The 25,979-nt window shown below is 40.9% G+C and overlaps 2 protein-coding genes across 4 annotated transcripts in view; one reads left to right on the top strand and one right to left on the bottom strand.

The window, feature by feature from the left end:
* Positions 1 to 279: 279 nt before the first annotated feature.
* thumpd3 (THUMP domain containing 3) lies at positions 280 to 7,705 on the bottom strand. Its single transcript, XM_027279805.1, has 10 exons — positions 7,603 to 7,705; positions 6,925 to 7,261; positions 6,764 to 6,841; positions 6,261 to 6,692; positions 5,486 to 5,616; positions 3,590 to 3,659; positions 2,930 to 3,045; positions 2,712 to 2,816; positions 2,312 to 2,435; positions 280 to 799 (listed from the first exon to the last, which is right to left on the bottom strand). The coding sequence occupies exons 2-10, from the start codon at positions 7,183 to 7,185 to the stop codon at positions 590 to 592; spliced, it is 1,527 nt and encodes a 508-aa protein (XP_027135606.1). The 5' UTR covers positions 7,186 to 7,261; positions 7,603 to 7,705; the 3' UTR covers positions 280 to 589.
* Positions 7,706 to 14,489: 6,784 nt separating this feature from the next.
* The window catches only part of srgap3 (SLIT-ROBO Rho GTPase activating protein 3), a 54,638-nt gene continuing 43,148 nt past the window's right edge, over positions 14,490 to 25,979 (top strand). Inside the window, exon 1 of one of the 3 annotated variants that reach the window (XM_027279229.1) lies at positions 14,490 to 15,091. In XM_027279229.1, coding sequence (XP_027135030.1) covers positions 15,028 to 15,091 — 64 coding nt within the window. In that variant the 5' untranslated portion in view covers positions 14,490 to 15,027. The remainder of the gene's footprint in view (positions 15,092 to 25,979) is intronic. The other 2 variants (XM_027279227.1, XM_027279228.1) reach the window with 2 other exon arrangements.

Below are 25,979 nucleotides of genomic sequence, written 5' to 3'. Positions count from 1 at the left end.
TTCGTATTGCGTGTGTGCGCACCTGTGTTGCGCTAAGGTCAGCACGTCCAACATGGATGAACTGAAGGAAGATACAAACCTGTTCTTGTGTCGTGCTGGCTCTCAGGTACACACCAAAGAAAATAGAGGGAAGCACACGTCACACACACACACACACACGCACGCACGCACGCGCGCGCGCACACACACACACACACACACACACCTCTCATGGTGGCTTTGTTCTTGTACTGAACACACATGTATGTATCATGTGATGAATAAGCACAACAGCTGATATTCTGTTTGAATCTTTATTAATCTGATGTCAGTGTGCAGAGCCTGTAAAGTGGACACAGCAGGTTTGAGGTGTGCAATGGAACAACCGTGAGCAGGTTTCTGTACAGTAATATGACAAATGAAATGTGAGCTGAACATGAAAATTGCTTCTTTTTTTTTTTCCTCTTTCCAGTTATTGTCACATTAAACCAAATGAGGAATACAAAACAGATACACTGAAGCAGTTTGGCACACTTGACTAAAACAACCTGAATTAAGGGAATATAAATAAAGGTTTAACCTACATGGCCTCCAAACATAAATTCAGAACTTAAACGCCGGATGTGACTTCGGAGAGCTCCTTATCGTCCTTCTCATCCCCTTGTGCGTTGACCGTTCCTCGTGATTCATACACATCCTCCGGAGTTTGGCCAAACACAGCCCCGGTCCGCTTGAGGAGGTAGACCCCGGCATGTAAACCCCCGACGTTGACCCAAACAGTGTGCAGCTTCCTCCACAGTCCTCCCATCCTTGAGATGGCCTGGAGCCAACGTAAATGATGTCAGGACAGACTAACAAATGAGACATTTGTTTTGTCTAAAACGAGATCTTTGCTTAGACAAATACAGCTGCTAAACATCTTTTTCCATGATGACTGAGCCGAGTTAAAACCCACTCAAGAGTATAAAGGATTATTTGGAGAATATCTGAGGATAAAGTGATTCGGCATGCGAGCTTTTAAAAGCAGGACCACATTCGGTTGTTTAAACTTGATGGAGAGCTGGATAAATGGCACTTATAAACAATCAAACTTAATGGCAGGGGAAAGTAACGACGACAGCAATTTAAAGTTTGTCGTATTCAATTTCCATAGAACACAACTTGGGATAATGCCTCAATGAAGGAGGCTATAACTGTCAGCAGATTATTTGAATTTAAACAAATTTGGGAAAGCTCGAATGTCGCAGTGTTAAACTTATGATATCCACTCCTTTTTATTAGCACCAACTGTTAGGAAGTTTCTTGGTCATAAGTCAATTTGAGAACAGCACACTTCTCTAATTTTTTATTAGGACAGATTCAATTCCTCGTTTGGACCGTCTTTGCTTTGCTATGAGCGTAGGAGTGCCCGTGATAAAAGGATGTTACACATTTTGGCTACTCCTATTACATCTAGACTGTAACTGCCATAAAAATGCCTCTCATTTATGCACACGTGTGCGCGCGCGCACACACACACACACACACACACACACACACACACACACACACACACACACACGCGTACACACATTATGCTTTAGCCGTCTGCTTTAACAGAAAGTATAGCAGCACGACGCAAACCGACTGGCAGAGGGTGACTGTAGTGAGCGAGTTGTTGAGGCTTACAGGATGGCCACTGCTGGCTGGGAACTGGCAACAAAAACAAGTTTGTTTAAATGAATTATTTTTAGACCCATGGAAACAGGTTGTACACACTGTGCACCACTTAATTTAATCTGGACACGCCTCTATCTCAGGCTACCTGAGGTTCAACAAGGCACTTATATCGTGTATTGTCCTGCTACACGCCTCCATAAGCTTTAGAGGACGTGTAGGTTGCAGCTGCACACGAGCCTCGATCAGCCGTTAATGACATGTTATTAGAACAATTATTAGCCGAGCAAGTCCATCGACCTGTTCTTGTACCACATCACCGTTTATAACTATAGTCACAACTACCTGTACTTTATTCTATTCATTATTGCTGGATAAAAGCAGCACCTATACCCTGCGTCGTTACAACAGTGCAGATCGTGACAGATCATTGGTCACTGTCCTACGTGTTTATTGGTGTAAGTTAGGTGCCACTTTCTGAATAATAAAGCTACTGAAGAAGGAATTTGTTGTATCCCTAATAGGCGGTCCGTTGTGTTGCATATGCTGCCGGGTATACATCCAAATAAACTGTGAATCATTATGAGTAATGACGATGGCAGGACAGGACTTGCACTGGGAGAGATTTTTTGTGAAATTTCAAAAGAAGTCTAATTTGCATGGGAGTTACAGTTACCTTGGAAAAGCATTTCTTGTCCTGCGTTAACAAGACAGCCTTGCCTGAGCCTGGTCTGCACACACGGGCCATTTCTCTCAGACATGAAGGGTAAAGGTCCCAGTTCTTCTTCCTAGAGCCCATTCTGTAAGAAAACAAAGGAAACATTTTAGAAGAAGAAGATGATATACTTTATTTATCCAACGACGGGGAAATTCTTTTTACACTCTATTTTTATTTTACATGCATTTTAACCCAGACACACACACATGCAGTACAAGGGCTTTTACATCATGTTTGAATCCGACATGCTGCATGTCATTCCCATCTCTCTCTCTCTCCCCATATTCATGTCACTCTTCAGCTGTCTCTGTCAAAAATAAAGCCTGTACTGTACTAAACACGACTATTATTATGGTACCTCTTCCCAAAGGGCATGTCAGTGATGATTATGTCAACAGAGCTGGTCCTGATGGGTAAATTGCACAGATCCCAACGCACTGTGTCAATGGGCAATCCAGGTGCACTGTTTGAAAAGGATTCGACAATGGTTTGAAATCATTATGATGATCATCAACTACACACACACAAAAAAAAAAAACTACCTCTCAATGAGATGTTCAGCTGTTCCACTCTCACCTGCCCTTGTCTGCCCTCCGTTTCTGGATGTGACATATATTATTCACTGTGCGGTTAACTGCCATGTCATAGTTGTCACCGGCGACGTAGAATGAACTGTTAAATTCAATGGCTCCCTGGAGAAGAACATTATACAATTAGTAGTGGTTTTGTTATTTATTATAGAAAACCCGCATGCTGTGATCTCACCACTTCTACATCAACAGCGCAAGCCCAGTATGCTGTGAAAATAATCCCGTGCAGTGACGGAAATGTAATCAGAGATCAGTTATAGTCTGAAAAAACATGACACTTAAGAAATGTTTATAGTTTCGGATAAGAAGTGGCGAGATAAGCTAAGTTATTTACATAGATAAGGCACGGTCACTGTAAACTCACCGCAATGAAAATATTTATTAGAGTACTCTGTGTGTTATTTCACACTTGAAGTCTTCAGTCTGTGGTTTCCTCAAAGTAATGAGACATCATCAGTGGCAGTAATGCAGCGTGGTGCAGCATCATGCAGTGTAATGATGCGTAGTGTCTCATCATGAGGTTTTTAGAGAGGGTTTTAACATATACACTGTTTTGTCTTTGCACTTCATGTTTTTATTTTTCTAAGCTAAACTTATAATCGTATTGTAAGAATATTGTGGTCTAGGTACAGAAGTTGCGTCTCACCTCCAACGGTATAGCTCCGGTCCCGCACATTGGATCAAGTATTATATCTGATGCCTGAGGTTTACACAGCCTGTCAACAGACAACAGAATATATGAGCATAACACCAATGCAACACGATTGTGTATTTTTTATTATTTTATGCATGTCAACAAAAAGCATCCACCAGTTCTGCTGTTCTTCTCCTCAGATGCCCCCAACCTAGTACCCAAGAAAAATGCAAAAACATGCCTGAATGACTGCTTCTAAAACTTCCCCTGCAGATTTACATAGCACATACATTTTTACTGTCCAGTCACACCTTCTTAAAACTAGAATATTTGTGACTTTTTGGCCTGCCAGAACGCTGTACGCAACTCTCTAAACACGACGTGGTTCTATTACTGAACAGCGCTGCCCTACTGCAGTTTACATTACACCCATTATTTACATCTACTGTATTGCATGTCACCCCAAACATTGTTGTCTGCCATTCACTTAATTAAGACACAACTGAAACCGTAACCAGCGGCGTAACAGTTGGATACTTGAGTTTCAAGTCACTGCATTGTTATGATTTGTTTGTCTTTGCACAGCTGTCACGAATTACCCGCATAAGTTCCAAGGAAAAGGACCTGATACTTGAAACGTATACTTGTACAAGTTTATCATCATATACTTAATGAATCTGGGGAGAAACAATAATTTGCAATATGACTTGATAAGAGGAACTTGGGACAGGTGGTAGTATACAGTGTGTCGAAATGGACTAATGAATTAATGACTCTTACATATATAGACCAGCTGTCTCAATAAATCATTGTCTCCCACAGAAATTACTCAGAAATCCGTTAACAACCTCCCACTACTCCAGTTCAAACCTGTTCTGTATCTGTATTGTTAATTATGCAAGTTACTTCATTGGAATTGTTACCAAGCAGAGTTGCTATTGTTGATGTCTATTTGGTTACGCCTTATAACAAACAATGAGTGAATTGCAGATTTATCTGAACTCAGAAGAGTTTCTCTTGGCTAGGTTACCAGTATTGGTTATGTTCAATCCTTCAGGACATGCAGGTCTACCTCGCCTAAACTGTGTTGCCTCATGTTTGTCTATTTGTGTGAGTCGAGGCAGGAAAATGAATTTATCTGGCGTTAGGTGTGAGTCTTTGGTTGCAGCTGGGCAGTATTCTCATCACCAACCCTTCCTCCTTCCTCCATGACCTGGTTTTAGGTAATTGATCCCATCATTGCATTGTCATCATGGCACACACACAACAAACTTGTTGAAACCAAATCATTCAGCCAATTTGAAATAAAATCGGATTTAAATAATAAAATATTAACAAAACGAGCTGGGATAGGCTCCAGCCCTACCGTGACCCTGATGAGGATAAGCGGTTACAAACAAAAAGACGAGCTCAACTTTTTTTCTATATAAATGTGCAGGTGGACATGCACGCACTTCTGTTGTTTGCTACATTGCATATGTACATATGTGTAGACCCCTAGGCTCTGGAATAAGTTGCCCTGGCACATCCGATCTGCTGGATCATTTGAGGTTTTTAAATCCTCCCTAAAAACCTTTTCTCCCTTTTAACCAAGTTTTAATATCTTAGCATTTATCTTAACCTTCTGTAATTATGGTATTATATGTATTATATGTTAATTATATGCATTAACCTGTACAGCGCTTTGGTCAACCTCAGTTGTTTTGAAATGTGCTTTACTTAAGTGTTCACATTCATAAAAAAAAAGCTGCAAACAAAAATCCACTCTGGCTTTTTACGACAGGATTTAGGTCAGGCTGTGTGTGGCTACACAAAAGGCGGAAAGTATCATTTGAGCTGAACAGTGTAAGCTCATCAGGATGACATGGTGTACCTGTGTACCAGGTGAAAAGAGAGTCATAGAGTTACCTGAGCATTCCGTAGCACAAGGTCGAGCGCAGGGTGGTGGGTCCAAAGTGACTGATGTTTCTCCTGTGGAGGCTCTCTTCCGTGAGCGCGATGCCGATCACCACCTCTACATTGTGTATGTTTAGTAACACCTACAGGAACATACAGTATGTGATCACAATCCACACTTTTTTTTTGTTTCAGCAATATTTAAAGCAACAATGCAACATTTGATTTGAACATTGGGTGTTTTGGGTTTTTTTTTTGTCATATATGATTGTAAACTGAGGTTTTATTTTTTTCTTGGACTGTTTTGAGAACTTTGAGATGACCATTGTCGACTATTTTATATATAATGAACTTTTTAATTGAAAAACTGATCTGCAGATTTTAATCGATGATGAAAATGATGGTTTGTTGCAGGTCTTGCAATTTACTCATTACGTCAACATGTTTCCAACGAGGATTTAAAACCGATTTAGTTTACATGACTCCTCCTACCAACCAGTTCAATATGTCAAGAGACTTGGCTACGGATCATTATGACTTTCCAAAACATCACATTCAGCATTTGATACAATGCTGGAGCACTTCTTTTTTTTAGCCAGTGACATAACATGAGTAGATTAACATCACGGAAAGTTTGACATCACTGTTCTGTTATTGTTTCTTTTGTCACTCCTTAAGCCAACTATTCGGGTTATCCTTTGCAATTTGAACAGCCAGAGTTTTCTTTGGCTTGTGTGATGTGACGGTATTCACTTTGAGTCAGTCTAGTCTGAACACGAACACCCACCTCTATGTCAAACTTGGTCATGTCAGCCTTCCACTGAAAGAACTCTTGCACGGCCCCGCCAAAGTCTCTGGCGGCCTCGTTAGAGGAGAAGCTGTGTTTGTCGCCGGCTCTGTTGCACGTCACGCGAAATTTCATGACTTTGGCCTCAGGCGCTGCCTCCCCCGAGTCTTGCTGGCTGGACTCCGCCTCGGGCGCGCTCTCCGTCTTCGCCTGGCTTTCGGCAGAGGTGGCTTTCGCTTCGGGTGGCTCTTGCTGCTCGGTGTCGGCCACAGCCGCATCAGCGGACTCACCATTAGGCTTGACTTTGGTGCCGTTTCCTCCTTTCCGGTAACCCTTCTTCTTTTTTAGGGTGCGATTTAGTTTCCAAACCTCTAAGGCATTAGTCCAAGGCAGCTTGGAGGCAAGCTGCTGCAACTCCGTCAAAGTCTCCTCCTGTGAACAAAGAGTTTATTAGCTCGATGATAAATCAGCTCCGACAGAATGAAGCCTGCAGGAAGTGTTACCTTTGATTGTTTGAACTGGTAATCATCATATTCCTCAACCACGACAAACAGGTTGTCCACAGACCTCAGAAGATGGACCTACAGTGAGGGAAGTGCATTTTAGATGCAGGTTTTCTGCTCCAGGCAAAACAAATTAACACATCAATCTCCAAGTTTCATACCTGGAAAAGCTTGTCAGTGCTTATTGGAAAGTATATACGTCCACGATCTTTGCTTATACGCGCGTCGACCCCAATCTTCTCCTTGACCTCCTCTGCGGCGGTGTGCTCGAACCCTGTGGGCACGGTTGCCCCGATGGTGACAGTGATGATGTCCCCGGTGGTGGCGTCACTCTCAAGGGAGGAGGAGGAAGAAGAGATGGATGGTCCCATGGTGGTGTCAGGGCCTGGCTGCTCTGCTGCACCATCTTCCTGGGAGGACATGGTGTGTATATGTGTGTGTGTGCTGGACCCAGAGATGGATATAAAAGATGTGTGTGCACAAGCTCAGTGTTTACACCTAAAGGACAAGAGAGAGAGAGACATTCAGAGTCAGTCAGTGCTGCACATATTCACATTTTCAGGCATGCATGCTATTTTAAAGAACATCTGCATGTGAGCACATGTTTAATTCAACACTGTGGACAGATCTGTGACAGCAGCAGTTAACTCAGCCGGCTAACGTTAGCTTTGAGGAGCTAAAAAAAAAAAAAGTTCAAATAAAAACAAAACAAACACGCTGACGTCACTGATCCGGCTTTTACATGTTAGACTGCCGCCGTGTTATGAAGCGTGTTTGTGTGCTGAGCTCACAGGAGTTACTATCAGGCGTCAAAGAGTCAGTTTGTATGAAACACCAACCTGTCAAACACGAGGAGGAGACATGCTGCTTCCGCTCGGCACGTCCAACTTCCGACCACCGGATCCTTCAGAATAAAAGCATCATCTCCAACTACAAACAATGTGGCAGAGCAAAATAAATTGAATGCAACACGTAATGTGAAATACTGTGTATACTTCCATAATTATATTTATACTGATAATTCATACTGTGCCATATTTCCACACAGATACTGTTCATTCTGTTCATACCGCCATATTTATATTATTTATACCTTCCAGACATGTCACTGTCTTTTCTTGGATGTCTTTAGCTTGTATATATTTTTATATATATTATTTTATTTATATATATATATATATATATATTTATATATATATATATTAATATATATATATATATATATTTATATATTTTTTAATCTTTTACTTATATTATATATTTCATGTTTATTGCTGTTTGCAGCGTTGATAATACTTGAACTTAACTTGAACTATCCTTTTCTGTAAACCTTTGCACATTACCTGGCAAGTACTCACATACAGCATATAGGTCACAGAGGAAGGAGGAAGGGTTGGTGATGAGAATACTGCCCAGCTGCAACCAAAGACTCACACCTAACACCAGATAAATTCATGTTCCTGCCTCGACTCACACAAATAGACAAACATGAGGAAACACAAATGAGGACAAAGGACATGCACACTCAGTGCTCAGTAAGTTGTCTTATAATAATCTGTTAGACGACTATGTCTTGTGCAAATACAGCTCTTTTCATTAGAAAAAAAAAGACATTTTGTACACATATTATGTCTTAATGCTTGATTTTTTTTAAATCGTCCTTGTATTATTTTTACTTAATGTTTGTTATGCACAAAAAACACCAAGACAAATTCTTTGTATGTAAACGTCTGATTCTGATTGTCCAGTTATTAATGTCATAGGTTATTATGCACAATCTATATGTCAAAATACTTTTTTACCACTTTCATTATGACATTATGAGCAGTTAAATACAGATTTGTATTCCTGAATTGTGCATTAAATTATGTAAACACAACCCCAAAAATTTGCAAGAATTAAACAAGTAAATCAACTTAATCAAATATGCTTCAACTGCTTTAATCCTTTTGTTTGTATAATGCACATATGTTTATATGACCTCCATCTAGTGGACGTGGTGTTTAAATTTCGAATATTAGAGACATGTTGAATCATAAAAACACTTTAGTTTTATTTTGAAATCCAGAAGCCTAAAGAGGAAGTGTGATTGGCTCCAGCTGGACTTGTCATGTGTTTTGTTTTTTTCATCTTCACAGGCTACTACTTCCGGGTACACCTTTCCCAAAAGTGATCAGCAGAGGGCGCCATGATATAATTTTTTATATAAAACTGAGAAGCAATCATTGATTCACCTTAACAAGCAAACAACAAACAAACAGCAAAGAAGCAGAAACATAGAGATAGTAGCTACATGGAAAGAAATAAACTCCTTTCAACACTTCACCAGTATCAAATGAATGTTTCTTATATTTCTGTCTGTAATTATAGGTTGTTATTCACCTTTACCGGTGGTTATAATTCATTATATGGACTTCAGACTGACAAAGATACAATAGATTCATTTGTTTTGTAATGAGCTTGATGAATGAACGTGATTAAATTCAACGTGAGACAAATAAGACAAACACTCGTTCACCATTTCATTTAGTAAATATCACACCAGTTAGTCATGTTGACATTTAGACACGTTCAGATTTTGACTCATGATCTTCTTTCCTTCATTGTCATTTGTGATTGATGAAGTTATCGTATAGAGAAAGGTGGTACGAAGAGCTGTGTCACATTTCCACGTGTGATTAATTGAAGGCCTGGGCGGTAGAAGCAACAGCTTGAAGTTCATGTGATAGTTGTCTATCTTTTAGAAAACACCTGTGGGAGAAAATAAACTGCAGCTCTTTTTTTGCGTTTAGCTGTTTTTAAGTGTTTAATTACGATTACATGAAAACTTTTTAAAATTCTTTATCTACAGGATTTCCTTTGACTTATGCCCGCACAAACACACACACGCCCACATGATAAGTTGTTTCATGTCTCTCTGCACTACATATGTAATGTGGTTATTGAAAAATGTTTTGTTGTTTTTCACTTTGTTTCAGCCTACTCAACTGATTAGTAAGTGTGAAGTCTGAGAGACAAGTGGGCGCTTGTTAAAGTCAGGGAACGAGAAGTCCTGCACGACAGATGGCCGGTGTTGCATAGAGTACAGTCAGACACGCCACAAACTTAATGCCATCTTAATGATTATTGTCAACAAATTGGCTAAAGCAATTTTCCACATAATCCATGAGTTTATTTCCCCTGCAGAGAGAAGAAGACAGTGAAAAGAAATGAAAGTAGTGCAGCTCCAGGTTTGCCCTGACAGAAGATCAAGCATGCAGTTCTGTTTGATCTTTGAGTAGCTCAGGTGTCATCCATGCAGGTAGACCTGCTGAGATGCTTCCATCCTCATATATAACTTCAGCTGCAGGAGCATGCGATGTGAAGAGAAGACAAGAGTGGGGGAATATCCTCAAAGCAGTCAGGTATTATAAACCCTGTGGGATTTTCCCCCAGTGTTGAGAAGACCCTCGCTGGGATTATTCCTCAGATCCTTCACGTGGTGTGGTATTACTGGTTGGAATGAAAGTGACAGTTATAGAGATGTGAGCCGACTTCTGTGGGAAGAAAATACACAGCATATCAGCAAGACATTTCTTTCTCAGCACGAGTGCTTGATGACTGATTGATGACAGCGTAAATCAGCATCACGGGATACGAATCAAAGACTGCGATACAGGCTGTCGGGGCTTTGCATTTGATCTTCCTGCATCACAAATCACTTCTAACAGAAGTCATGGCCTATATAACAGTGAACACAACCTGAAATCAACTTAATATTTGCTTGGAGATGTGTGCCAGATGGAAACCGTAGAAAAGATCTGAGGTCATTTTGTGATGCTGTAAATATATTTAAGAACACAGATGACAGACAGCAGCAGGGCAGATAATTTCTTTATGTTTAGCTTTAATCCGGAGCCCAAAGAGCACTCATCTATTGTATTTCTGCCTAACATCTCTAAGATGTATCAGAAAATGGAAGAAATTGTGCTTTCAGATTCAGAAACATGTTATATTCTCTTTAAATTCCTCTTTTAGAGGTAATAGTAGGTAGGTAGTATAAATGCAAGGACAGTTAGAGGTTATATTTGAATGAACTTTAAGAAGGACAGAGCCTTTTCAAGCAAGCTGTTCTTTAAATAGCTTAGGATATATTTGAAAATGTATTTGCTGATCAAAATATCCAGCACATTTGTATATGTATGCATATATATATTTTAAATTTGCTGTTGCTTCTATATTCATGATCTAAGCTTGAATTATTAACAGTTAATGTCAGATAAAAAATTGTAAACACGATGAGAATGCATTCTGATACTGAGGTAATGAGGAAATCATGAATCAGAAGGGTGTACACTTTCATGCTTTATAAATCCACATTGAACATTATTATTGTAACAAGTCAAACACAGTTTGCTAAAGGTAAAAATATGTTAAAACTTGGATGTTGGGTGGCTGTTGACCAACGAAACATAAACGTAATAAAAAAAGCTGTGTGCAAAAGTAACCCAGTAAAAAAAATACCTGTGCTCAAATGATTTAAGGATCTCTGAGGAGAAATCGGTTACATCGCATTCCTTTTTGAAGATTCCCAAAGGGCAAAGATCTTTTAGATTCAAAGAGAAGCACAGAGATATGAAAAACCACACATATCCAAACAAAGAATTAGAAAAATATTGGGAAGAAGCAGCCATGAAGTCTTATCTGCTGTGTTCTTTGCCAGAGTTTTGACAATAGTCTTTAGCTGAGCATATTAAATCTCTCTTATGCATTTCATTATCAACGTACTGTGTGAACTGAGATTGACGCAAATATTAATTTATAGGTACAATAACTGCAGATATTAACATGTATTAATGCGAAGAAGCATCAGTTTATTAATAAGCTCACGTGAGTTTCAGAACATGTGAGTAATCTGAAGTCATAGGAGGTGATTTCTAGTGGGATGTCCTGGTGACCGAGTGGTCGAAGGTGTTGTTTGGGTCACCTGACAGTCTATGTTGCAAGTCATTCCTTAGTTTCCCTCAGTCACTTTCCAGTGAAGTTTCTGTCAAATTAAATCTAATAGATTCATTAGAATAAAAAAAACAAACACCTCCCAACAACAATCTTTTCAATTTGTAGCTGTGTGGGAAAACAATAGTCTTTATGCATTCACACATGCTGCCAAAAACTACTTGTATGCCTCATAACATTTATAAATGATTATCTATCAGAGCATTCAGGCCCACACTGCATCCCAGGGTGGCATTTTTTCACAGTTCCCACTCTTGTTCTATAGAGAGGACAAGTAAAAGGATCTCACAATGGATCTTTGTGCCATAAAAACAGTGAAGTCATAGTTTCCCAGGCTTCCCCCCCCTGAGATGCCTGATGAGAGAGGTAGGGGTGAGGAACAGAGGGATGGTGGGAGGGGATGAAGGGACTAGAGAAAGGTTACCTCTGCTGGCTTCTCTGTGGTAAACACAAACAAAAGCAGAATCATCCTGCTGTCACTCTGAACCTCCGGCAGGCCTCGCTGTCACAGCTGCTGTGTCAAAAACTGAAGTGTCTGCTCTCTCATGGCTTCACTCCTCAGACGTTTAGATGACACATAAGGCCTGACAGGCAACTTGAGACTCACCACCGGAACTGCGAAGATACAAAACAGCGTGATGCAGTGAGACACATAACACAGGAAGACACTCACTCTTTTCTTGCTCTCTCATATCCAAACTCACTGAACACATTCACAGACATAGATAAAAACATGCACACTACCAAAGGCCATTTGCAATTCCTCAGGGGCTTTTACTCCTGTGAAGAGGGCCGTGCATGTTGTGCTCAACAGCCAGAAAATATGCTTCAAACCTGATTTCCAATGTTAGGAGGGCAGGAGTACGCCTAGACTTGTGTGAATGGATAATCATGGGGTTTAGAAGTCTTCCTCGTCTCTGTAATTGTTCAATTAGACTCTCTGGGGTGACTAGCTAATTGTTCCACCTCATTTGTGCAACGTAACATCTTCATATTTCATATTACGTTGCCTTTGGAGTTGCTGTTGTTGGTTGCAGACCAACATGAAGCTATAACTTACAGCACTGATGTGTCCTTTGAGGAAGTCATTTTGTCTAATATATCCTGAAAATGATTAACGTCCTTATCATGTAAAACTTGTTAAATGGTGAACACCTTTGACCAGTGCTTTTTTTATTTCTTTTCTCTAATAATGCGCTATATGTTGGCATCCGTTAATAAATGCAGGTCTGCAGAAAATTACTTTCTCATAACCATCTCGTGAAGTGCACGCATCTGTTTTTCCAAATGCAGCAGATCTGTCAAAAAAAAAAAAATCTGTCAAAAATGTCCTCCTAACCAGTCAGCTGGAAATACTACTGTACATCGAAGCCCGCGTGCCGCAGATGGAAATGAAATGCAGAGTTCTTCTCTTGCAGCGTGGCAGTTCGCCGGTTTGAACCACCTCATTTTGAGTCAACAGCCTGTTCCCTCCTGAACTGTGAATGGAGAAGGTGACAGACAACAAACAACAAACACGGCGAAGCGCTTAGAGATGATCTGTCAGGAAACACTCTCCCTGTCACCACCATGTCTATAAATGCTGTTTTTCATCATGATATGAATTCAGAAATGATTTTTTTCCCTCCCCCTCCATAACATGACTCCCATCTCATACACACATAGGTGTGTGAGCCTTCTAACAAGAGTGTGGATTATTTTGCAGCATTTGGTTTTTCATGTAGATTCTTTTGCATGCTTACAGGGCAAAGACAGAAGGAGAAACACTGCTCGTTTGGCATCAGATGCTGAAACTATACACTTAAAAAAAGACTCAGTGGAGAAAGGCATCCTCAAAACTCAAATTTGTGCAAAGGTCTTCTTTATCGGGTAAGACAATCGTGCAAAACACTGTCAATAGGCTGAGTCAGGTGAAATTTGGTGGCTAAACAACTGGGGAATTGTACATCTAGGTATGTTAGACCACATGCTTAACAAGGCAGGAGATACTTCTGTCGCTGGTGACATTCCTCCAGTCACATTCATATTTAATTATCAGCATCAGCTCTGCCAACAAAGAGGAAGATTTTGATTAAACAACGGATGCAACAAGGGCACGACGACACACCTGTTCGGTGGAACAAAGCTTTGCAGTGCAAAGGGGCAGTTTCTGCTGAAAGAAAATAGGTTTCAGTGGCAGCTACCTACCACAGCTTAATATTACATATGAAAAAGCAACAGTGGTGTTGGTGGAGGGGTGTTGGTCCTGGTGTGTCACCAAGCCTCTCTCTCTCTGCTCTGGGTGTGTGATGCAGCAGGCAGCATGTCACAGATTATTCCCCCTTCACACCCTGCTGCTGAGATGTGCCACATCTACAACAGTGAAGACACGTGAAAGTAATGAGGAGGTAAAAGTGTGAGGGTTACCATGGAGATGGGGTGGGAATTTTCATTGTTGGGGTCTATTTTTATCTCTGGAAAAAAAAAAAGAGAAGAAGATACAGGTGATTTGATGCGTGCATTGTGCAACAGAAATGGTGTACCATAATAAATGCATGAATTATAATTATGTGTGTGTGTGTGTGTGTGTGTAAGAGAGTGAGAGAGGGGGCGGGGGGATGGAGGCATGGTTGACAATGTGAGGAGACTCACGTGACGATCTTTTAAATTCCTGTTTCCCTGCAGCGCAATTTGTCAGAGTACGAATGGTGTCCGCCTGCCTCGCTGCTCGTACGCATGTCTGCTCTTTTTATTTTTTTTAATGCACAGAAGGAGCTCTGCTGCCCGGATCGTTTCGAGCGTCCCTCCGCTCCCCTTCATCATGTTGTTATTATAGTTTGGAGCTCGCTTGTGCGTGCGTGTGTGCGTGTCTTTTGTTTTTTTTCCTGCTGAAAGCCTTTTGAGTTGATTGGTGCCAGGCAGGAGGGAGGACTCGGTTCCTCTGCCAGAGAAAAAAACAGAAAGCTAGAGGAAGAAGACGAGAGGAGAAAAGAGAGAGAGAGAGAGAGAGGGAGAGAGAGAGGGAGAATGCAACATCGGTGTGATTTCTGCACTGATTTACCACAATAAGGTGGTTTTAAAGTGGCGGATTGCACATCCAAGCTTTTATTCTGCTCAATGCACGGACACTAGAAAAGAAAGAAAGAAAGAAAGAAAGAGAGAAAGAGAGGAGGACAAAAAAAAAAAACGGAGGAAAGGCGCTGCAACGTTACAAGTCGGGGGATCACCACCTTAAGACCCCAAGAGAGTCCTCTACTTCTAGGGTCTCACCCCCTAAAACAAGTGGAACGATGTCATCTACCAAATTCAAGAAGGACAAGGAGATCATAGCGGATTATGAGACCCAAGTGAAAGGTGCGGTGTGTGTGTGTGTGTGTGTGTGTGTGTGTGTGTGTGTGTGTGTGTGTGTGTGTGTGTGTGTGTGTGTGTGTGTGTGTGTGTGCATTGTCTCTCTGCAGAGCCTTGTCCGTCGACTCTGCCTGACCTGGAGTCTGTTTGTCAGCCCTGCATGTTTTTGCCTTTTCTTTATATGCATGTTAATATAATACAACCCGCCTGTTATATGGTGTTAAAACTGATTGCACTGACAGACCCCCCACCCCCATGTTGTATGACAGGTAAACCGTGACAGTCAGTCCAATGACAAGAGCATCACAGTGCAAGGACCCTGCTTGTATTTTCATGGTTTCTTCACCCTTTTCTTTCTCTGATGTGCATGGGATTTCTGTGATTTGTCATATTGTGTTTCGGATCCTGGTTGTGCAGCTTTGTTGCTGGGTGAAATGTGTATGTGTACCTCATTCTTTCACATTTTTTTTGGGGGGGGGGGCTGTATTTGACTTACTGTGGTGATCAGATATATTGGGAATAGATTTCATGCATCAGACATTAATGTTCCATATTCATTGTCTCCTCATGGCTTGTGATGTCAACGTGGCTTTAGCTTTAATCCCACAGACCTGTTCACACTCTGCTCACGTCTTTTTCTGCCTTTGATTCATTGTCAGTGATTGGCTGTTGTCTCGCACTGTTCCCACCTGGCAACATGGATAAAAAAACCCTGTCACCATTGATTCCTTTTTTTTTCCACATTTCCACAGCTCATTTCGCATGTAACGTTTTACTCACTGGGTGTTTCAGAATCATAATTGTATAAAATCTGAGAGTGTGTTAATGATGTTGTGTTAGACATGGGGTCAACGTTCTGCTTTATCCAATTATACCAGCACTTGTCTGCACATGATAAAGTCTAGAGCCAGCTGATTATGGAAAGCACTGTGAAAAAAAACAAAAGAACTGATAAAATATTCCTCGTCCATGCAGGCAGGCACCCCGGCAAATACAGGCCACCCAAGTAAACAGTCACAAGATGCATAAAGTCACAGTTTATTCTGCTTTGTAGTGTAAAAATGAAGGGCCGTGCTGCACAGAGTAGACTAGTTATGAGCAGATATTTTCTCTAAGTGGGTCTGGGGTTCAGTTTCAAAGACATGGACCCATTACTAGCACTCTCACTCTCAGTGGTTACGCTAATGTTGTGCCTCAGGGGCTTCAGCTGATCATCCCCGGAGTCATGAACTAGTGCAGATCTTTTGGATGCTCAGTGTGAGCAGCTGGATCTGTAGGGTTGATCTAGAGACTTCTTTGTGTGGACTGGTTCTTACTAACTACACTTTCTCGTCCTCTGTAACATCAATTTTGTCTTGTGGCACGTGCCGGTCATTCCTCATTACCTACTCTAATATGTAAACATGTTGTACTGTGTCAATACTCATCTTATTTTGCTCCTTTCTTCTTCAATCCAGGCCATTTTTTTTTTTTTGCTTGTTATTCAGCTTCGATCCAAGCGTGTGATGAGCTGTGTGAAGCTCTTATTTGAGAGAGCCAGGCCCTGTCTGCCACTCTCTGCATTAGCCAGGGCCTCTTGAACTGTGTGAGGAGGAAGGATGTTAATTTATGGAGAATGCTGCTTATTTCTCATTCACAGCTGCTGGCTGCGTTGCATTGCCTACAGACACACACACACACACACACACACACACACACACACACACACACACACACACACACACACACACAGGGCTCCGCTCCTCACAATCCACCACCTCATAACAACAATGGCAATGTTATGAGTTGTAGGAGACAGTGAGCGAACCGTAATGAAATTCAGATTGGAAATTGCACCTGTCTTGCCTCTGAGTTATGGCTTTATGGTTAATGTGTACATGGCAGAAGGGGCCTAATTCATGAGTGGGTCATTGATTGGGTCATAACAAGATCACAGGGGTTGCTTTATTATGTATGAGGCTTAATAAAAAAAATCACTTGGTTTCAGGAGGAACAAAGAAAGAACAAATGCTGTCTTAAATATTTCTTAAATGCAATGGCTGCAGGTGTAAAAGCACATCATGATATAACGTATAATTCCTCTGTCGCGGTGTAACACAGCACTCTGCTAAAATTTGAACCCGAGGCCATTAATGAATTCTTGACGACCCTCGAGGCTGGCTGCCAAAGCCGAGGTCTCTGAAGGACCTTGGGAGATGGTGTTCACTTTATTCAAGCTGTTCAGCTGGCAGATCCAGCATTAGCATGTCAATAGAAAGGGGTCGTACACTGAACACAGCGAGACTGGCTGAGGAGCTTGGACTCTATTTTGTAGCTTAACCACCGTGTGGTTGCTGGACTGCAGCTCTGCCTCCCCCCCCACACACTCTCCTGTTTGCCAGTTTTTACGGGCAGCTTGTGAAGTAATCCTCTCGGGCCATCAGCAGCTGTTTGACATTTACACTCCGGGTTTTGAGTCTAAAATATGGCTTCAGCATAAGCCCATACTTCTACATCAGGATGAACTGAATCTTCAAGCCCAGCGATCATAACTAGCTGTCCTAACAAGAGAGCTACAGAGGATGAGACACAGCGGTAGTGACAGAGCGAGGTGGTGATGATACAGTACAGGACAAAACCAAGACACGAGTGCACACAGGCTAGACTCCACTGTCTTCAGCACAGCACAGTTTTTATTAAATCAGTCTTGTGTTTACATCTTTTTGCTGTGCTGTACTTTGACTCCAGGGACAGCAGGTTGCCTGTTCTGTTGGCTGTGTTCCCTGAATCCCCTTCTGCAATGAATATCTGATTCATTGTACTTGCAGTGCAGCACAATTTTACCCCACTCTCATTTCCTGGCATCCCGGACTCTTAGTAATTGCATTTTTCCTGCAGTGTATTCCAGATAAAAGTCACTATGATCAGTGGTTTAAGTTGTCTTGAGTTTTATAGCTTATGTTCATGTGACTTATTAACTTTGCTGTGATTGGTCTTCACATAGAGTAGAGCTCATTTCCTATATGTAACTATTGCAGTCATACCAATACTAACGCCGACACCTACACACAAAGACAGGCAGACATAGACCAACACGTGTAAATGAGTCGTGTTTGAGAGGAAGCAGTTTTTGATGTGATGAAAATGACACTCGAACAAATGAGACTTCATTTGTTGTTTCCTCCAGGCTGCTACATGATAGGAGAAATTAATGAAGGCAACTGCTTGTGGAAATTGTTCAGTGTCCTCCAGATGTACACATTAATGTCCACCCTTGTCAACCACACACACGCACACACACACTGATACAGAAAAGGAAGTGTTTTCACACCTTTGGGTTCAGGTTTCTTTTTGTTGTTCGTTGCTAGACTCTGCAGGTTCCTTAACCTCCTCAGCAGACCAGATAATGCCTGAAAGTAATTTGATCAACATACTTTTTCTCCAGGATTGTCACAGGGTTCTGCATGAAGTCATTTCTTTTTGTGCAAAACAAAATGTCTTATTCACAAAATAAAAGTAGTTTTTTTCATCACAGTGTATAATATGTGATCACACACTTTTTTTTTTTAAATGTCAGATTACATAATTATAATGATGTCATCTTATCTTCTTCACAGTTTTATTATACACACCTCAGCTTGCAGTATTTCAGTAACAGCAGTCAGACCTGCCCAAAATAGTGTGGTCATAAACCACCCTTCTCATTCAGTACAGTGCAGTATGAAAAGAAAAACTCTTAGCATGTCTTGTGACACAATGATCCTCCTAATGGCCCTATAAAGTGTTGTCGGTTTGCTTAAGTGCTGATGAGAATTATGTGTGACAATAGGTGTGTCTCTGTTTGTTATTGCTGCGGGTTACAGGCAGCTCTGTTGATGCTGAAAGTGGTTCAGGTTCATGGTGTCTTATTTTAACAAACCAACAACTATGCGCGCCATGTCGCGTGTTTGCACTCTGAAATACCTACAACTGGTAATGAACATTCTCCCCAGTTAATGCTGGAAATGAGTCTCACGATCAGAGCTTGTTACCATCATGGTGTGAGCTGGTTAGTTAGTTATTAACGTCCTGCTGGGCGGCATGAAACTGACAGGTTGGGAGTTTAAGAAATCGTCGCACTGACTCACTGGGTGAGGATCCTCCAGCTGCCAGCTTGTTTGGCAAACCTGCCGCTGACTGAGAGAACATTTGCAAAGAAGAAAAAAACCATATACAAGCTATTTCGGCAGAATAATCTTTAGTGGGACAGGCTGTTTGTTCTTGCGGTCCAATAAATTTTGGGCTTCATTCAGGGTTGGTTTGTATATGTGGTGCGGCAGTGCATAGTCAAACAAACAGGAAGCTCAAGATGCTCTGTTGCAGATTCAGTTAAGATTGCATGATTTAATTCTATTAATAGACAATGCAGCCTTAAAGGCAAAGTTTAACATTTTGTACCTCCAGCAGCTGCTTAGCTTAGCTTAGCATAAAGACTGGAAACAGGGGGAAACAGCTAGCATGCATGGCTTTTACCAAAAGTAACAACATCCACCTTTCAGCAAAGCTGGTATATCTCATGAAAAACAAAGTGTAAGAACTTGAATTTCATTTTCTTTTGAAATTCTTTTAGTGTGCCATGTTGAAAAAATATACAAAATGTTTGACAAAATGTGTATTTCTCATAGCAGTATAAGAACCAGCAACTCTTAGAGGATCCGAGACTCTCCAGTCTTGATGCACGTCCATCGAAGAAATGCGGTAGTATGAAGCAAGTGTGACAAAAATGAGATCCACTTGTGGCTGTAACCCTTTAAAAAACATTATATTCATGTCATGCTGAGCTATCATCATAAATCATATCGTTTTGGTCCAGAGTTCTCTTGACTTTTCTGACTTTGCTCTGGTCTCTATGAACCCAGTGTGATGAATGCAGCTGCCACTTGATAAAACGAGAGTTTGTTCACAAGGATTCGAGAGATAATAAGCCTTTCATGAAAAGGGTGATCTGCCAGGCGTGGATTATCATTTAACACAGAATGTTTTTTTGTTTTTTTTGGTCCTTGTGTTGGCATTGAAGAAGTAAACAAAGGTCCATTTAAACAGACAAATAGGTTCTTGGTTATTTGGTACCAACCAGTACATGATTCTCATTTCATTTAGTCTTTTAGAAGAATTTTAATCGCCACTGTCTGGAGAGGCGCAGTCTTCATGATTGTATTACAAGGCCAGTAATGCAATGCCCTTGCCTGGAGGACTAAAATCTAGTTACAGGTTACACTTGAATTTCATTCAAATCGAGAGTTATTGATTTGATATACCAAACATACATTAAATGTTTATTTGTCTTTTGCTCTGCAAACCATTCACTTAACCAAAAATAAATCTTAAACAAAAGATTGAAACAGAACTTGAAGATCTATGTCGGGCACTGCAGATTTACACCAATGTCAAAAAAAACTCAACAAGCTCAGGTCGCGTGTGATAAGGATCTCAACTCTGACATTTAAAGTGTTTGGCTTCAGTCCACAGTAACTTTATAGCCAGTCATTATGTAAGTAAATAGTGTCAGTTTTCTCTGTGTAAACTAAAACTTTGACATGAGTTTGAATGGATTCAGACTCAGTAGGCTTAGTAGGATTAACTAAAGGTTTTTGCGACCACAGAAAATCCAAATGGAGAAAAACAGTGCAAATGTAACTGTTTAAAAAATTGAGAAATTAAAAAAATAATAAAAAAATTACAGGAAATTGCAGCATCATTCTGCTTTATTGCCCAACAGACATTCAGATGCAGCAATAGTTTGGGAAAAAATGAAAAAACAAACTTCCTGCTGACAGACGGTAACCTTAGAAACAGAGGAAAGAGGCCGGTTGTGCAAAAATAACTCTTCAGGGAGAATTTGAAAAAGTCACTATTTGAGGAGGTAATTAGTTAAGTTCTTCTGTTGTAGTCTTGGGACCTGTTAGATTAACTTTATTATGTTCCAGTGAAGAACATGTCCCACTACAGACTTTAAATGATTAAAGAGTGCACCTATTTGCAGCTCACAAATCCCTCTCACCCACCACTGATGGTAGAAATAGAAGCGTATGTGGCACAGGCTCATTAGTCATTGGGAGCACAATAGTGTGGCATTGTGTTACATCAGTTCTAATGAATCGTGGACTGCAGGGCTCCAACTAATGATTATTTTCAGTATGGATTAATTAGATTTTATTGATTCTTAAATAAATGATTGTGTGCTCTGTTATATCCCAAATTCTCCCTTAAAGTCCAAATTTCTGCCAATCGTCAATCAATAAAGAAGTTATATTACTAATATACTAAGTATTGCTTAGTACTAATACTTTTGCTCTATTGTTTTTGCATTTTTTTCCTAATAACATAATGAAATGTGGCACCAAAATAAGTGACTTATCCTGAAACCTTCAAACCTGTTGCTGTTTTGGTTGTGACTCATCAGAGGGTAAATAATCTTTTTTCATTTGAAATTCACAGTTTCACCTGCAGCCAGTGAAGAGCTGTCTTTTTGTTGATCTCGGTTCAGTGCAGCTGTTTTTTTTTCTGCGACCCACGCACTCTACTTTTATGAAAAGCTAAATGTTCTTGTATAAACTGAGTCATTTCAACCCTGTGCATTTCTAAACACCATATATGGTGGCAGCATTTAATTTTAATTTGATGCAATCAGTGTTCAAAGGGACATATTCAAATAAGCTTTACTGCTTTGGTTAAATGATTGCCACCTATCCACACCCATCAGACTCCACCTCTCCTCCAATAAGCTGCTCCCTGGGGACTGGTGCACGCCCGTGTTGCCATGGAGACACCTCTTAGCCTGGTCCTGCATAGCTGGATCCTGGATACAGCAAACGATGGACAACAAGGCTCAGAAAGGGCGTGTTTCCGGTTGCAGCTCGTTCTTAGGCTTCCCTGAAGCATCAGACTCATGTGTCGCGCTGGCGTGATGACAATACGGGCTCTAGAGAGGAAATCGATGTCTGGGATGAGAGAGAGGTGAGGAAGTCTGGGATGATTTTCCTCTCGTGGCACTGTGAAGGCCACGGACGATTGATTGTTAGTATTTGTTTTATTGCCATGAGGGGTTGAATGTTGTCCTTCAAAGCAGCTCAGCTTGGGAGGCTTGAATTAGCAGCCTGTCACATAACAAAAAGCAATATCCTAAATATGGTTAATTTTCAATAAGAGGTGAGTGGTATCGCAAAAATCTACAAGCTGGTGAAAATCATACCCAAGACAAATTTGATGAACATTTCATAGTCTGGATTGATTTTTAGTTTGACAGGCAAAAATCGGATAAACCAGCAGATAATTAGGTGGCAGGATTAAGAGTGAAGGACGACCCAGAGAGACTGACAGCTGACATCTTGTTGTCGGACGCTCCATCGACTCACCTCTGCTCGAGCCATTGATTGGGCTCAGTTCCTGTTGTCTTATCTTTGAGTACATGTGCTGCAGACGTCAGGGCTAATGAGGGAACAGGCGAGATAGAGACAAGCAGACAGAGAAAGACTCGCGCTGACATCAGGAGCATGTCCTCATGAATCCATAATTGCATTAATCATTAAGGGATTTAAATAAAAAATAGAGGGAGAAAAAAATAGAAATGGGAGATTAGCTCAGCGACTGGAACTTGTATTGTGAGACTCAGTCTGAGGGACAGAGAGAGTGAATTAAGGTCTGGATAAGGGTTGCGTTTGTCTGTGTGTCTGTTTTTTTTCATGTGAATTTGTCTCTGCAGTGTAAAGCCCAGATACTGCAGAGCTGAGTTGGGGATTAGGTTAGTGAAATTTGGCTCTGAGTGGCTTTTGTGTATGTGTCTACATACTGTGTGTGTCTTACTGCATGGTGATGTGAACGCCTAAGGACATTATTTTCAAAGTGTTTAATACCTTCTGAGGCTGGTTATGATTTATAATTTATCCCTATTACACAGAGACATGTACTTCTTTCCTCCACACTCACCGCACCAGTATACAGAACAATCCGTGCTTCTGGTTGATTCATTGAATCGCTTAAATATTATGCTAAACGTGACCGTAAATAAGTCGTGTATACCGCCAAACCCCACAACATGCGCGATGATATTTCAGCTTTATTATCCTGCAGTGAAATGACCCATCTGTCCCGCTCTTCCTCCTGCTGCCCTACAGTCCGGTTTCCCCTGCTGCCCTCAGGATCCTCTGCAGAAAACCCCTCTCATTCACTGCGCTCCAATCTTATCTCGACTTCATTGCGTCAAGATGTCACACGGCCCTCTTAAACGGCACCCTTGCAGTAAAATGCTGCACCAGTCCAACACCACTGGTGTCCTGAATTGACTTCAGGAGTTTTATTTTTACAAGATAATGAGTAACGTCTCGTTCATAGCCCATATATGTGTCCATTACGTGCTAGGAATACATGAGAGGCAATGAAATGTCAAAAGTCCTTTTGTTTTATAGGGTGCATCAGTTTTACCTTTTGGCATCCGCTTGGGAGGTTGTTGACAGTGTTTTGAACTGAGCTGCATTTTGCCTGAAGGAGACAGAAAATAGAACACAATTGTGAAAAAACACCCCATAATGTGTGGCTGTGAAATGTTTGTTTTGTGCTTCACTGAGGCTATACTCGGCTAGAGTAACAATGGATTTGTCATTCATTGAAACCACATCTGTAGTACTATCCATTTCTCCATGGCCAACTACACCCTACAAATACAGAATACACTAAATAAACAAAATATGGATGTATGGTCCTGTCGCAAGTAGGCACAATAGTTGGTTTTGGCACGTAAGAGTGCTGTTGCCATCTGCTCCTCTATTGGTCAGAAGAGAACAGTCTTCAGATGTCCATAGCAACTCAGCTAATCTAAAACTGGTCAAAGACGTGGATCATCGGTGGACCACGGGTTACAGTTTTTGGCACTCCCATGTTGGCTTCATTTCCCAGCCACGGACGTTGCCGCTTGGGTGAGACCTTTTGAAGTCAGTCAAAGTCTGTTAGTACTGCAGGTCATGCGATAGATCACTCTGTTATCACAAAATATTGCCATCAGAAAACACCCTGAAAACAGAATCTTATCCGTGTATATGTCCAGTAATGTTGGCGGGATCCAACAGGAAATCAAAGGAAGTCTCTAATGCGGACTGTGAACCGTGCTCTGCCCAGAAATTCTGTGGAAACCAAAAAAAAAAAATGTGTGGGGCGTACTTGTCCTGTATCCGTTCTCTAATATCAAGCCATACAAGACGATACACGTACCTTAACAAGCTCGACAGCAGTGAGAACAAGCAGCAGGAACATGCGTGAGAATTAAGACAGAAGCTGTCATTTCACAGATGTTTCTCATGCTTCGCGGTCCAAACTTTTTACAGACACTTCACAGTTCACTTGTTCAGTTCCAAAATGAATTTTACTTTTCTACACCAGCAGCAATCATTGCTTGAAACATCACCATGCTGTGATATAACACAGCTGACAATACAAAGTTTTGTCTGTGAGGGCCAAAGTTCAGGGATCTCCAACATCCTACTATTGTTTGCAGAGGTTTTTCCTGTGCTGCGAGGAGACAAGTGTCCACTGTGCTTTCAATTCCTGTTCCTCAGTGGTGTAAGAGGAATGATATTGTGGAGCAGGTGCCCAGAAGAAGTGGTAGGGCTCTTATAACCATGATGTATAGACTCGAGGTCAGGAATGTGAAGTGGCTATCATGAACATCTACTGTTCACTCTCATAATATGTCACATAGTGTATATGTCAAAATAAGCCTTTACAGTAATTTACAGAACACGGTAATGAACCTGCAGAGCTTTAAAACACAACTGTTGAAATATAAAAATGATGTGTATTTTGCTCACACTACAGACACGTGAATACATATGCATATCTACACATCCTAACACACTTTCATCCTTGTTTTTTATTATAATTATTGTCTAGAGCAGCACTGCATTTTAATACATGGACTATAAATCCCAGTTGTCTGCAGACAAACTCCAGTTCAAAAGAAAAAAAAAAAGCTTAAGATCTAAGAAGCGTAATAATACTGCTCCATCATTAGTTTAGTTTTACAGAAAGCCACTGATTAGAGATGTTATTGGATGAGTGCAGCTTTTGGGATTTATTTTTTGCTTCTGCCACGCATTATTGGGAGGGAAATGTTTTGGTCTTTATAATTATAGTCGATATATCAAACAGCTCAGAAGCAGTGTTTAGTAATGGGGAAACAACTCAGTGAAAGAAGCAAAGAAAAACAATGTTTGCATGACACAGAAAGGCTATTTATCACTGCTTTACTGAACTAGTAAAGAACACCCAGACAAAAAATGAAATTTAATTGTACTGTCTGTCACATGGTCTTCCAATTACAGGCTGATATAAAGCTGTAAAGGATAAGATTATCCTTCAAACAAAGAATCTTGGCCTTGACATGTATGATCCCACTAGAGTTTTGACCATATTTCAGCTGCTCCAGCCTCACCCCCGCTTTCTCCATCAGCCTTTTTGTCTGGAGATAACCCCCCATCCAAAAAAAAAAAAAAAAAAAAGGAAAAGAAAAAGCAGATGGCTCCATCTCTAAATAGAAAGACGTGGAGGCAACGCGCAGTAGGTCTGCCACGGATAATTGCTGCATGCTCGATCAAGCAGCTACATTAAAGGTTTAACTTGCTCACTTTGAATCAGAGGAGTTGTGTTTTTGGTAGGTTGCTCAAAGATTCCCACCTGCACCACGAGTAGTTGCTTAAGTTGACAGAGAACATCTTCAAAGAGCCCGTACTACTCTCTTTGCTCTTTAACTGTGATCACGCTGATGAGTTCAATAGTTGAACATTGGACATGTAATTTTACTGAGGCCCATCTGGAATGTCATGCTTTTTCTATGCTGTAGTGATATTCTGGCTACAAAGCAATTTTGTTTAATCGTGAAACCAAG

The sequence above is a fragment of the Larimichthys crocea genome, chromosome VI (assembly GCF_000972845.2).
Source record: "Larimichthys crocea isolate SSNF chromosome VI, L_crocea_2.0, whole genome shotgun sequence".
NCBI classification, from domain to species: domain Eukaryota; kingdom Metazoa; phylum Chordata; class Actinopteri; family Sciaenidae; genus Larimichthys; species Larimichthys crocea.
Note: the sequence above shows the minus strand (reverse complement) of the source record. Positions and strands in the feature narration are given on the sequence as shown.

What these genes read in the sequence shown, in the direction of transcription:
- thumpd3 (XM_027279805.1), bottom strand. Translation starts at nt 7,185, where the DNA reads ATGTCCTCCCAGGAAGATGGTGCAGCAGAGCAGCCAGGCCCTGACACC. An exon ending in GCACTGACAAGCTTTTCCAG is followed by an intron (nt 6,842 to 6,924) that starts GTATGAAACTTG and finishes CCCTCACTGTAG; the next exon opens with GTCCATCTTCTGAGGTCTGT. An exon ending in TTGTGCTACGGAATGCTCAG is followed by an intron (nt 3,660 to 5,485) that starts GTAACTCTATGA and finishes GTCTGTTGACAG; the next exon opens with GCTGTGTAAACCTCAGGCAT.